This window comes from Chiloscyllium punctatum, chromosome 9 (genome assembly GCF_047496795.1).
Source record: "Chiloscyllium punctatum isolate Juve2018m chromosome 9, sChiPun1.3, whole genome shotgun sequence".
Taxonomy (NCBI): Eukaryota; Metazoa; Chordata; class Chondrichthyes; order Orectolobiformes; family Hemiscylliidae; genus Chiloscyllium; species Chiloscyllium punctatum.
In genome coordinates, this window is record NC_092747.1 from 72,273,918 (window position 1) to 72,288,405 (window position 14,488).

Consider the following 14,488-nt stretch of genomic DNA (forward strand, 5'->3'; position numbering starts at 1 on the left):
TCAAAATGTCCAACACATCTTCCTTCCTAACAGATATCTCTTCTAGCTTATCAGTCCGTTTCACACTCTCCTCTTCAACAATACAGTCCCTCTCGTTCGTAAATACTGAAGAGAAGTACTTGTTCAAGACCTCTCCTATCTCTTCCGACTCAATACACAGTCTCCCACCACTGTCCTTGATCGGACCTACCCTCGTTCTCGTCATTCTCAGGTTTCTCACATACGCATAGAATGCCTTGGGGTTATCCTTGATCCTATCCGCCAGGGATTTTTCATGCCCTCTCTTAGCTCTCCTAATCCCTTTCTTCAGGTCCCTTCTGGCTATCCTGTATCCCTCCACTGCTCTGTCTGAACCTTACTGGTGGTCTTTTGAAGGCAACCAAACTTTCCAGAATGCCATGCAAACAGTAAATGATATTAGGTAGTTATGGATCAAAAACATTACTTATTTAACTATACGTCTTAATTAATTAAATTAGAAATGTTTAAAATGCTTATCATCAGTACCATTATAGTTTTCCACTGTGTAGAATGATGAAATTTAATTGCTACACTGCATATGTTTTATAATGGATCAATGCTATGTGCTCTAGTTTGAGGGAAAATAAAAGAAAATCTGCAATTAACATTGATATGTCCATTTAACAGAATTTAAAAACACTTAACATGCATACTGATAATGGACAGTAGATCAATAAGCAATTTGCCAATATAGTTGAAAACAATGTTTCAAATACAGGTAGTTACTTAATAAAACTTGACATGATACCAAAGAAGGATTGTGTGCTTCAATTACATTAAATTCAATAACAGAATATCCCAATGTGTTTGCCACTTGAAATACTTCACAAAACATGTTTTGTATATTTCAGCAAAATGCATAACTTATATAATATTTCTATATTAATCCATTCGACTTGGACACTCAAACAAGTGTCTAACTCACCTGAATTTGAATTGTGTTGAAAGTTGCATGTAAAATTCAGAACTGTGAAAGTTATTCAAAATTAAAGACATTTGGCTTATTATTTTCAGTCCCCAATTTGAAAACAGCATTCAGGATTCTATTTTGAGTAAAATAAAGTATCCTTACACAATGTATTTTACAGAATGGTAATCAGAAGATTTTTTTCCTGTAAAACTTATCTTTAACTTGGCAAATACTTGCAACATGGAACTTTATTGAAAAATAAACTCCAATAATTACTCCAAACATAATTCGATTGGCTTGAATTTTGTAGACAACAGTGTAGTGTCAGGGTTTGCCTCTAAGCTAAAAGGAAACTCCATAAAGACTGAGATGGTGCTGATTTCTTTTCCTTTCCCAATAGCCTTTTCCTTATGCCACTATCCCAAGGGAAACTCCAAGTGCTCAGGTGTCAGTATTATCATCAAACAGTGAAGATTATCAGTTACATTGCTATATTCTCTCAGACAGTGAATTAGGAAGTTAAAACTGATGAAATGCCCAATTTTTAAGTTTTACAGGTAGGGAGAAATTATTGTGACATGTCTATTGGCTTCAGGTGGAAGCTAATGTCATGAAATCTGAAAAGAGAATGTTAAATATGTCAGGTGGTCTCAAAATTTAAAAATAATTTTCAACAAATATAATTAGAATTAAATTTATTTTCACATGTACTCCTGTAAAGTGATACAGGAGTACAATGAGAAGTGCACAAAATTGCCATTCCTGGCACTATTTTCGGTTACAAAAGTACCTAGGTACAAAATCTTAGTTACAAATTAGAAAAATAAAAAGTTGATCTTTCTATAAAATAGAAAAAAATAAGGAATTCAGTTCTCCTTTAGCCATAGGCATGCAGATGCTTCACACTGGGCCTCCCTGCTATGGGTTTGATCTCTTTCCCCCATGTGAGTCGGTCTCCCGTGTGCTGGGCATGCACTCCTCTATGATGCCATCTTGCTGCTGACTGCAAGAGTCCACCCTGGCTCGCTTTGCTGCAGATCTCCAGAATCCTGATCTGGAACAACATTGCGCCCCAAGCTGCTTCCATGCTCCAGATTGCAAAGAAGCCACAGTGGCATTGCACCAACCACCTTGCTCCAGAGACCCAACTGTCGGCCCTCGACCATTGTCATTCCTACTGCCTCCATGACTATCTCCCTGCCAATGATAAGGTGGTACCAAGAACAAACTTAAAGGAAAGAAAAGTGAGAAGAGAAGAAAAAAGCAGAGTGGATAAGCACTGGCTCAAGACCCCTACTGTGTTGCCATTTTGAAAGTTGGGGGGAGAAAAACTCACCGAGATTTGGGCTGGTTAGCAGGCTTGTCTAGGTTCTCAGGGACTTTGATCCACTTCCTTCTAAGACTCTTTAAGGCTACTAATCTCTCCCTCATGTTGTCTTGCCCTCACTCGGTCCCTATGCCCTATTTGTCCCATCCCACCTCCACTCATTTACTCTCCTTCATGGTGAGACCTCATGAATTGATTTGAATTTGTTGTCACGTGTACTGAGGCACAGTGAAAAGCTTTGCTTTGCAAGCAATACAGGCAGATCACAGAGTTAAATAGCATAGATAAGTAAATAATAGGTAAACAGTGGTAAAAACAGACACAGGCAAATGTTAAGAGTTTGAGAGTCCATTCAGTACTCTAACAACAGTAGGGTATAAACTGTTTTGAAACTGGCTGGTGCGTGTGTTCAGGCTTCTGTACCTATTCCCTTATGTAGAAGTTGTAGAAAAGCATTGTCAGGGTTGGATGGATCTCTGAGAATGCTGGCGGACTTTCCTTGACAGCAAACCTTGGAGATGGATTCTATAGATGGAGGTTGGCCTTTTGTGATTGTCTGGGCTGAGTTCACAACTCTGTGACTGTCTCCAATCTTGAATAGTACAGTTGCCATACCAGGCACTGATACATCCAGACAGAATGCTCTCAATGGCGCATCGATAAAAGTTGGCAAGGGTATTCACCATCATACCAAATTTCCTCACCTGCCTGAGGCAGAACAGATGTTGGGCCTTTGTAACCACCTCTGTGCTGTTAATGTGTGTGTGTGGGTGGGGTGGGGGGGGAGGAGGAGGAGGAGAAGTGGTGTATGAGTAACATCCTGCCAAAAGTCAATAATGAGTTCCTTGGTTTTGCTGGCATTGAGAGGGATTCTTATGTAGCTATTCTTGGTGTGAAGATGTTCTAGGGACGAGTGATGGGCAAGTGATATGGCATCTGACGTGGATCTGTTGGTCTGAAAGGTAAATTGGAGTGGGTCAAGAGGAGTTGGGAGCCTGGAGTTGATTAATGCCCTGACCAGCCTTTCAAAGCTGCTTTGAGATGGGGGAGAAAAATTTAATACCACTCTCACACAAACATGCTTCTCAAAAAATAAAAATTCACCTACTCATGAAATCCATCCAAGACATCCTTCCAGTGGTCAAGCTTTTGTTTAAAAAAATTTGATCCAACAGCCAAATCGAAAATGGCTCATTTTTCAAATAATTTCTTCAAACTGAATTCTGAAATTCTGCTAAGATAAGTGCTTTTTAAACTCAGCCAAACATTCATATGGCTAATTGTCTTTGAGAAATGTCAGCAGATAATTCTATCTGTACCATTTCCTTTTTTTCATTGTTTTATCTTTCTTGCTCCTGGTGGCATGTCAATTGATGCAGTTCAGTGGAGTGTTTAACTTTCACTGACAGCTTAAGCCTGTGTTTTTTTTAATTGAAGAGCAGATGATTTACCAACTTCAGATAAGCTTTACTGTTTCATCTCAAGACTTTGTTACTATGGACTTGCTTCCATATTATTAACCAAATTTGTAACATTGTGACCACCTGTTTCAATGAGAGACCACCTCATTTAAATCAAACTGAAACAAAATAAAGTTAAAAATCACACAACACCAGGTTATAGTCCAACAGGTTTAATTGGAAGCATTAGCTTTCGGAGTGCTGCTCCTTCATCTGGTGGTTGTGGAGTACACAATTATCAGACACAATTTATAGCAAAAGTTTACAGTGTGATGTAACTGAAATTATACATTGAAGAATACATTTTTTGTTGTTTGTTTGTTAAAAAACAATTTCAGCGAGTGGTTCCAATTATACCTGTTGGACTATAAACTGATTCGTGATTTTTAACTTTGTACACTCCACTCCAACACCGGTATCTCAAATCATGAAACAAAATAGCTATTGAGCCAGATTTATTTCTGGGATCTTAATTGTTTAATAATAACATCAGCTGAGATTATACTGGAAACTCTGGGTAGGGGGATTGGAAACTGGAAGAGGGGGTAGGGAGAAGGCAAGTCCCTGGCTCCTCCACATCCAAGTTCACTGTCTTTCAGGATCCTCTGCAAAGACTGACCCACATATTCACTGAGCACAAACAGGCAATTTGGCTGCCTGACTCCATGCTAGCTCACTGCAGAGCAATCCAATTAGATCAATCTGCATCGTCCTGTAAGTCTATTTTGCTCAAATGCACGTGCCATGTCTTAATAATTATTCAAATTATTCACTGGGCTAGTGCCAGTAGAGTCAAATGTACAGCACGTAACTGACCCAACTTGTCCATGCCGATCAGATACCCTAACCTAATCTAGTTCCATTTGCCAGCAATTGGCCAATATCCCTATAAACCCTTCCTATTCATATGCCCATCTTTTAGATGCTGTAATTGTATCAGCTCCACCACTTCCTCTGGCAGCTCATTCCATATATGCACCATCCTCTGTGTTAATAAGTTATCCCTTAGGTCCCTTTTATATCTTGCCCCTCTCACGCTAAACCTATCCCCTCTAGTTCTAGACTACCCCACCCCAGGGAAAAGATCTTGGTTGTTTATCCTATCCATGTCCCTCGATTTTATAAACATCTATAAGGCCACTCCTCAGCCTCTGATGCTCCACGGTAAACAGCCCCAACCTATTCTGCCTCTCCCTATAGCTTAAACCCTTCAACCCTGGCAACACCTTGCAAATCTTTTCTAAACCCTTTCAAGTTTCACAGCATCCTTCCAATAGGAAGGAGATCGGAATTGTGCACAATATTCTAAAAGTGGCTTAACCAATGTCCTATACAGCCACAACCTGACCTTCCAACTTCTGTATTCAATGCTCTGCCAAATAAAGAAAAACATTCCATCGCTGCCTTCACTATCCTATTTACCTACGTCTCTACTTTCAACTTGCACAATGTGGTCTCTTTGTTCAGCAACTCTCCCCAGGATCTTATCATTAAGTATATAAGTCCTGCTCTGATTTGCTTTTCCAAAATGCAGCACCTCGCATTTATCTAAATTAAACTCCATCTGCCACTCCTCAGCCCATTGGCTCATCTGATCAAGATCCCGTTGAACTGAGGGAACCTTCTTCGCTGTCCACTACACTTCCAATTTTGGTGTAATCTGCAAACTTACTAACTGTACCTCTTATGCTCACATCCAAATCATTTATATAAATGACAAAAAGTACTGGACCCAGCAACGATCCTTGTGGCATGCCACTGGTCACAGGCCTCCAGTCTGAAAAGCAATGCTCGACCACTTGAACACCACCCTCTGTCCTCTATATCCAAATGCCTAGTTCTCCCTGTATTCCATCAGATCTAACTTTGCTAACCAGTCTACCAAGAGGAACCTTACTGACGTCCATATAGATCATGTCCACTGCTCTGTCCTCATCAATCCTCTTTGTTACTTCTTCAAAAAAACTCAGTCAAGTTTGTGAGACATAATTTCCCATGCACAAAGCCATGTTGACTATCCCTAATCAGTCATTGCTTTTCCAAATACTGTAAGTCCTGTCTTTCAGGATTCCCTCCAACAACTTGTCCACCACCAATGTCAGGCTCACTGATCTATAGTTCCCTGGCTTGTCCTTACCACCTTTCTTAAACTTTGGCACCTTGTTCGCCAACCTCCAGTCTTCCGGTACCTCACCTTTTGACTATTGATGATACAAGTATCTCAGCAAGGAGCCCAGCAATCACTTCCGGAGGTTCTCACGGAGTTCTCGGGTACACCTGATCAGGTCCTGGGGATTTATCCACTTTTATATGTTTAAAGACATTGAGCCCTTCTTCCTCTGTAATATGGAAGTTTTTCAAGATGTCACCATCTATTTCCCAACATTCTATATCTTCCAGTCCGTCTCCACAGTAAACACTGATGTAAAATATGCTTAGTATCTCCCCCATCTCCTGTGCCTCCACACAAAGACTAATTGCTGATCTTTTGAGGGGCTCTGTTATCTCCCTAGTTACACATTTGTCCTTAATGTATTTGTAAAATCCATTAGGGTTATCCTTAACCCTATTTAACAAAGCTTACTGCCCTTATACTCTTCTAAGAATTCACTCGATCTATACCATATGGTTTCTCCTTTTTCTTAACTAAAACTTCGATTTCTCTAGTCATCCAGCATTCACTACACCTATCAGCCTTCCTTTCACCCTAACAGGAATATACTTTCCCTGGACTCTCGTCATCTCATTTTTGAAGGCTTCCCATTTTGCAGCTGTTCGCTTACCTGCAAATTTCTGACCCCAATCAACTTTTGAAAGTTCTTGCCAAATACAGTGAAAGTTAGCCTTCCTCCAATTTGAACTTCAACTTTTAGATCCAGTTTATCCTTTTCATCACTGGTTTCAACTAATAGAATTATGGTCGCTGGCCCCAAAGTGCTCCCCCACTGACACCTCAGTCACCTGCCCTGCCGCCTTTCCCAAGAGGAAGTCAAATTTTGCATCTTCTCTAGTAGGTACATCCACATATTGAATCAGAACATTTTCTTGTACACACATTCCCCTCCCTCTAATCCCTTAACACTATGACAGTCCCAGTATGTTTTTGGAAATTTAAATTCTCATCACTCGAATGTTCTTCTAGATAGCTGAGATCTCCTTACAAATTTGTTTCAGTTTCCTGCTGACTATTAGGGGGTCTATAATACAATACCAATATGGTGATCATCCCTTTTCTTATTTCTCAGTTCCACCTAGATAACTTCCCTGGATGTATTCCCAGGCATATCCTCAAGTACAGCCATAATGCTATCCCTTATCAAAACACCACTTCCCCCTCCCCTCTTGCCTCCTTTTCTATCCTTCCCATAGCATTTGTATCATGAAACATTAAGCTGACAGTCCTTTCCACCCCGAGCCATATTTCTGAAATTGCTATGATATTCCAGTCCCATGTTCCTAACCATGCCCTGAATTCATCTGCCTTCTCTGTTAGGCCTCTTGCATTGAAATAAATGCAGTTTAATTTATCAGTCCTACCTTGTACTTGCCTGTTCTGACATTTTGACTTGCTTCCTTTCCCAACTGTACCAGTCTCAGATTGATCTCTCTCCTCACAATTTCCCTGGGTCTCCCCCCCCCCCCCCCCCCCCCCTCATTAATTTAAATCCTCCTGAGCAGCTCTAGGAAATCTCCCTGCTTGGAATGCAGGTTCATAGTTCCTTGAAAATGGAGTCACACGTATACAGGACAGTGAAGAGGTGTTTGGTATGCTTGTCTTTATTGGTCAGTGCATTGCATATAGGAGCTGAGAGGTCATGTTGTGGCTGTAAAGGACATTGGTTAAGCCACTATTGAAATGCAATTCTGGTCTCCCTGCTAAAGGGAGGATGTTGTGAAACTTGAAAGGGTTCAGAAAAGATTTGCAAGGATGTTGCCAGGATTGGAGGGTTTGGGCTATGAAGAGAGGCTGAGTCTATTTTCCCTGGAGCATCTGAGGCTGAGGGTGACATTACAGAGGTTTATAAACTCATGAGCATGGATAGGGTAAATATCCAAACCTTTTCCCCAGGATGACAGTCCAAAGCTAGAGAGCATAGGTTTAAGGTGAGGTGGGAAAGACTTAAAAGGGACCTAAGGGGCAACTTTTCAAACAGAGGGTGCTACGTCAATGGAATGAGCTGCTCGAGGAAGTGGTGGAAGCTGTTACTATAACAATATTTAAAAGATATCTGGATGGGTATATGAATAGGAAGGGTTGAGGGGGATATGGGTCAAATGAAGTGCAGACTAGGTGACTGTTATGCAGAAATCTTCATTCTGTATGTAAAAATTACCCTGAACCTGCTGTTTCAACAGTGTTCCCAGGCCAACATTTCTGTTGCAGGCTTGCTGCAAAGTTTCAGTGAGCCTCAATGCAAGTTTGAGAAACAATATTTAATTTTCCCCTTGGAGAGCTTGCAGCCTCTAAGATGCGCATTACATTCAAGAACTTGAAAGCCTAATTCTATCCAGTCCCACAAGCAGCCCTGTCATGACATAGGAGCAAATTCTTACCAATGCTAAAATCTGTACTGAAAACAACAAATGCTAGAGATTTTAGTGGGTCAGGCAGCATCCATGGAGAGAGACTTACGTTCTGATGAAGAGTCATCTAGCCTCAACGTTAGCTTGCTCTTTCTGTATGGATACTGTCTGACGTGCTGTGGTGTCTTAGCAATTTTTGTTTTTTGTCATGAGGTAAAGTGCCTTTGGCACAGCCAATCCATTGTCACCCATTCTCAGTCCTGTTATCACATTAAATGGGTTGCTTTCAGTACAGCTTACCCACTCTTTCCAACTCTGAACTGTCAATATCACATTTTTTGGAATGCAGCTTTTCCTGTCGTGGCCTAATCAAAAATCCCTTTTTTTACCTACTCCTTTCATATTTCTCACCACTTGTCTTCGCCCCCCCCCCCCCCCAAACTGCCCAGCCCCATCCAAACACTCGAACGTCAATTTTTCTTGGCGGTGGTCAGTTCTCGTGAACACTTACAAAACTTGAAATGTTAACTGCTTTGTCCACATCCACCACCTGTCCTACCTGCCTATCTTCCTTTCCACCTATCCACTTCACCCTCCTCTCTGACCTATCACCTCCATCTCCACCCCCATTCACCTATTGTACTCTATGCTACTTTCTCCCCACCCCCACCCCCCTCTCATTTATCTCTCCACCCTGCAGGCTTCCTGCCTCTTCCTGATGAAGGGCTTTTGTCCGAAATGTCGATTTTCCTGCTCCTCAGATGCTGCCTGACCTGTGCTTTTCCAGCACCGCTCTAATCTAGACTCTGGTTTCCAGTATTTGCAGTCCTTGTTTTTACCCTATAGGTGCTGCCAGGCGTGATGAGTTTTGTCAGTTTCTTTTTGCTTCAGATCTCCAGCATCTTCAGTTCTTTGTTTTATAAGCTTTTTTAACTACTTATTGATATTTTTCTGATTATTGTTTCAAAGGTTGCCATTAATGTTAAACGGATCAACCTGTAGTTGCTAGACTTATACACCATCTTGAGACAAGTCCTATTTGTTTAGTTGTGCATGTGCCGATTCCAGAGATTGCTGTCAGTTTCAACGGATGAACAAACACAGACAGTAGCAGTTTTGCAGTTTATGCCACAGAATTGAAGCTACTGTGTTTTGTGATTGCACTATAGTTAATCTCTTAGTTAAATTCCTTTTAACCCTTTTGGATGTTATTGATTAAGTAAATTGCTACTCTTGGTTAGAATATTCTACTATTTAAAGTATTAGTAGGAATGTGTTTCTAGACAATGTAATTGTGTACATTACCCTAATTCATAACTTTTTATTATATCAACATTAGAATGGAAGAATGATGGAATGGATCTAAATATGGATTGTGGGGCTGGCACACCACTTTCCTTCCTCTGCCTTGCTCTCCTGCTGTTCCAGCTCTACAGCTTTAATTGCCAGGGACACCATTTTCAAGAACGAGCTTTGCCTGCAACCTTCCAGTTTACACGTTCTCTCTATAATGCCACTATTTACGAGAACTCTGCTGCAAGGACTTATACCAACAGTAAAGTTAAAATGGGGATAAGCTTGACTGATCGCTCATGGGACATTAAATACAGAATTATTTCTGGAGATGAAGACAGCTTCTTCAAAGCAGAAGAGGTTTTACTGGGGGATTTCTGTTTCCTCAGGATAAGGACTAAGGGAGGCAATTCTGCCATACTGAATAGGGAGGTTCAGAACCACTATTTACTTATTGTGAAAGCTGCAATTAGAGGGGAAGCTCTGGAGGCATGGACAAAAGTAAACATTCAAGTTTTGGATATGAATGATTTGCGGCCTTTATTTTCTCCAACAACATATTCTGTAACAATTCCGGAAAACACACCATTGAGAACAAGTATTGCACAGGTGACAGCAACTGATGCAGATATAGGATCAAATGGAGAATTTTATTACTATTTTAAAAATAGAGTTGACATCTTCGCTGTACATCCAACTAGTGGTATAGTTTCTCTCAGTGGCAAACTGAACTGTGATGAGAAAAGCCAATATGACTTGGAGGTTTTAGCAGTGGATCGTGGAATGAAACTTTATGGAAACAATGGAGTAAGCAGTACAGCAAAGCTAGTCATTCATATTGATAGAATCAACGAACATGCCCCAACACTAAGTGTCGTGTCTCACATTCCCTCCTTGATGGACATTGAACCTATCTATGCAATTATCATTGCAGATGACCTGGATGATGGAATTAATGGTGAAATTGAATCGGTTTCTATTGTGGCAGGTGATCCTCTAGGACAGTTCCATCTTGTTAGAACTGGTTTAGGGGGTAGGGAATATAGGATAAAGTCAGCAAAACCAGTGAACTGGGAAGACTTTCCTTATGGTTATAATCTTACTCTTCAAGCAAAAGATCATGGAATCCCTCAAAAATTCTCTGCAGTGAAAATTGTACATATTAAAAATCTGGAGGAAATTGAAAACAAAGTATCTTTTGCAGAGGATATCTATGAAGTGGAACTGAATGAATTTGCTCCCCCTGGAGCAGTAGTTGTTGCTGTTAAGCTAAAGCCTGAACCACAGAATGTGGAATATAGTCTTGGTGCAACTGAAGATGCTCGCTATTTCTCCATTAATTCCCAAACTGGTCTGGTCACCACGGCAGAGCATATACGTGTCCTTGAGAAAGAGTATTTCATATTGGAGGTGATGAGCAATGTCAGTGAAATGAAAGTTCGAGTTGTGATAAAAGTAGAAGATGCAAATGATCATACACCAGAGTTTCATCAACTGTCATACGTGACATCTATCAATGAAAGCATGCCTGTTGGTAGCAGTGTTTTAGTTGTTACTGCGACTGATGATGACCAAGGAGAAAATGGATATGTAACATACAGCATTGGCAGCCTGAACTCATTACCTTTTGTAATAAACCAATTTACAGGTGTCATCAGCACAAGTGAGCCACTGGATTATGAGTCTTCGCCTCACAGTTACAGGTTTTTTGTACGGGCCTCAGATTGGGGCTCACCTTATCGACGTGAGAATGAAGTAAACATAACTATAAACGTGGAAAATGTGAATGACAATAAGCCCCTCTTTGAAAAAGTGGACTGCCGAGGAGTGATTTCCCGTGAGTTCCCTGTTGGGGAACAAATAACCACAGTGTCAGCTATTGATGTTGATGAACTAGAATTGGTAAAGTATAGGATTGTTTCTGGAAATGAGTTTGGATTCTTTGATCTAAATTCTGACTCTGGTGTGCTTTTCTTGTCAAAAACGTTGGACGGTGCAAATCCAAAAGGTGGACTCTTTACACTTAAGATAACAGCTACGGATGGAGAGAATATTGCTGATCCTATGTCTCTTAATATTTCATTGGTGTATGGTAAACCAACTACAAAGGACTATGCATGCACAGAAACTGGAGTTGCAAAGAGACTAGCTGAAAAATTGCTCAAAAGGGTTAAAGTAAACAAGTCAAAAATGGAGGACTTATTCCTTGATCTTTATTCAATTAACAGGCAGTCTCCACAGTTTGATAAATCCTTTCCTTCTGAAGTAGCTATTCAGGAAGATCTTCCTGTTGGCAGTATGATTGTTAAGATCCCAGCTTCTGATGCAGATAGTAGTTTCAATGGCAAAATTATATACACCATCTCTGGTGGCAATGTTGATAGTTGTTTTAATATTGAAATGGAAACAGGATGGTTAACAGTTCTGATGCCAATGGATCGTGAATTAACTGATAAATACATTCTTAACATCACTATTTATGACTTGGGATCTCCTCCAAACTCTGCCTGGAGACTGATGACAATCCATATTCAGGATGCTAATGATAACAAACCTCGTTTTTTGCTGGATAGTTACTCCGTTAGCATTCCAGAGGATACAGTGGTTGGTACAGAAATAGTTCAGATTCAGGCTACGGATGAAGATTTGGCTTGCAACAGTGAAATAATTTACACACTATTAACAAATACCCTTCAATTTGCTATTAATGCCTCAACTGGCATTGTTTATGTGACTGGGTTGCTCGATCGTGAATTACTTGCTAACTATACTCTGAAAATAGAAGCCCGTGACCAAGCTGATACTGGTCATCAACTATATTCTGTGGTAGATTTGGAGATCATTTTAGTGGATGTTAATGATAATGCTCCCCATTTTGTTCCTTCAAGTTATTTTGTTAAGGTCCTTGAAGATATGCCTGTAAGTGCTGTGGTAACATGGCTTGAAGCTCATGATCCTGACCTTGGTTTAGGTGGCCAGGTGCGTTATTCTTTGGGAAATGATTATAATGGGAAGTTTGAAATCGACCGCATCAGTGGAGCAGTACGTCTATCAAAAGAACTGGACTTTGAAAAACAGCAGTTCTACAATCTGACAATTCGTGTTAAAGATAAAGGTCGGCCCATATCGTTGTCCTCCGCATCCTTTATAGAAATTGAAGTGGTTGATGTAAATGAAAATCTTTATGCACCACAGTTTTCAGAGTTTGCTAAAATGGCATCTGTGAAGGAAAGTGCACCAGTTGGGACAAGCGTTCTACACGTGACAGCAAAAGATGGTGATGATGGAAGGGATGGACAGATTCGGTATTCTATCCGAGATGGCAGTGGTCTTGGTCGTTTCACTGTAAACGAGAATACAGGTAGGACTGTGCACACAGCATGAAAGTAATTTATTTACATTGCATAACATGTAAACATGACATTTTAAGAAGTATTGCTAATTCATTTAAGTATCTGACTGCTATAAAATACTAAGTTGTCTACAGCAATAGGTAGTATTCATGCCTTTTTCTAATGGAAAAATTGTTTTAAAATGAGTCAAAATTTCAAATCATTTCTGGGAGAAAAATGTGTAATCTTGCAGATAATATTTTGAAAATTGTCCATGTTTACTCAAACTGTGTTCTTAGTCTTGATTGTTTAAAATTACTTCATGTTAATGGATATTTGTTCACCTTTAAGCTGTTAGTATAATTTACTATATTTTGTAATTGTTCACCACTAGTTCATAATTGATATTTCCTTAATTCTAATTGGGACAGATTGCATTGAACAATGTTTGAACATTGCATTTAAAATGAATATTCAATATACAAAAAAAGAACTAAGGCATAAAGTCTGCATAGGTGTCCCCAAAATGCATGAAGGCTTTTGATATTGCATAGTAGGTTAAGAAAAGCCCTATTATGCATAATTGAGGTATAAGTTGCAAGCTGGGTGCTACATGCATTGTTTTAGTGATCATTTCAGTAGCGCTTATATTAATTCTTATTAGCACTAGGCCAACATATATAATTGTGGAAAAGATGCTAAGTATGTTGTGCAAAACTTGCCATATTTTCTTACAAATTCTGAAACTCCAAAAATACCATGTAAGGCAATTTTGACGTGACCAGCCAATTAGTTATCTCTTTAGTTTTATTTTAGAAACAAGGAGTTGCTGCTTCCTTGGGAAGCTGAGTTCTGTCATGCAGTATGCTCTTGACATTATTGTCATCGTTAACACGTGTTTTTGAGCTCATACTGTGAAAATACCCTTTAACTGTAGAAAATATTTAAATTCATATCTTAATTGTGTAATAGGCTGAACTCCAAGTCGCACTGTGTTGAAAATAGTCTGTTTGGATTTCTTCCTTTTAATATCTAAATGCTGAACAATCACTCTGTTGGCCTGAGATGAAAAGCAACATGTTAAGTTATCGTGACCTGTACTTTGCACAACAGTAAATAAACTGTTATTTTACTGGTTGTCTTGTATCCCAAGGCTTAGTGTCGTCGTTTAATAAATAATATTCTAGTTGATTAGTCAGAAGGAATGCCAAAATGGCAATTGTTTTGCTGAGTTCATCAAAAGTTCCAGGATTTGTGCTGTGCTTTCTCCCTTAACCTAATGTTTTTTTAAAAATTGGAGTTTTAAAAATTCTATTATCGTTTATTCTAAGCCAGGTCCTATGTTGTAATTAGTGACAAGTTGTCATAAATATTACTAATTTGTCCTTTGGCCCATGATGTTGAGTCAAAAATGACGTCAAGCTAAACGAATTCCTTCTGCCTGCTCTTGGTCCATATCCCACCATTCCTTGCATATTCCTAAGCTTTTCTAAAAATCTGTAAATTTCCTTTCATATCTCTCTCCATCACTACCCTGGCAGCGTGATCCAGACTCCTCCTCAATCTCCTTTCGACTTCCCCACCCTCTCCCCTTAAATACATGCCCCCTAGTTTTAAATAT

General features: G+C 39.7%; 1 protein-coding gene across 24 annotated transcripts in view; it reads left to right on the plus strand.

Annotated features, from left to right (window-relative positions):
• The window catches only part of LOC140481497 (protocadherin Fat 3-like), a 792,082-nt gene that overhangs the window by 228,257 nt on the left and 549,337 nt on the right, over positions 1-14,488 (plus strand). For all 24 annotated transcript variants that reach the window (XM_072577785.1, XM_072577787.1, XM_072577788.1 and 21 more), the window contains one exon: positions 9,582-12,896. In XM_072577785.1, the coding sequence (XP_072433886.1) occupies positions 9,599-12,896 (3,298 nt within the window). In that variant the 5' untranslated portion in view covers positions 9,582-9,598. The remainder of the gene's footprint in view (positions 1-9,581; positions 12,897-14,488) is intronic.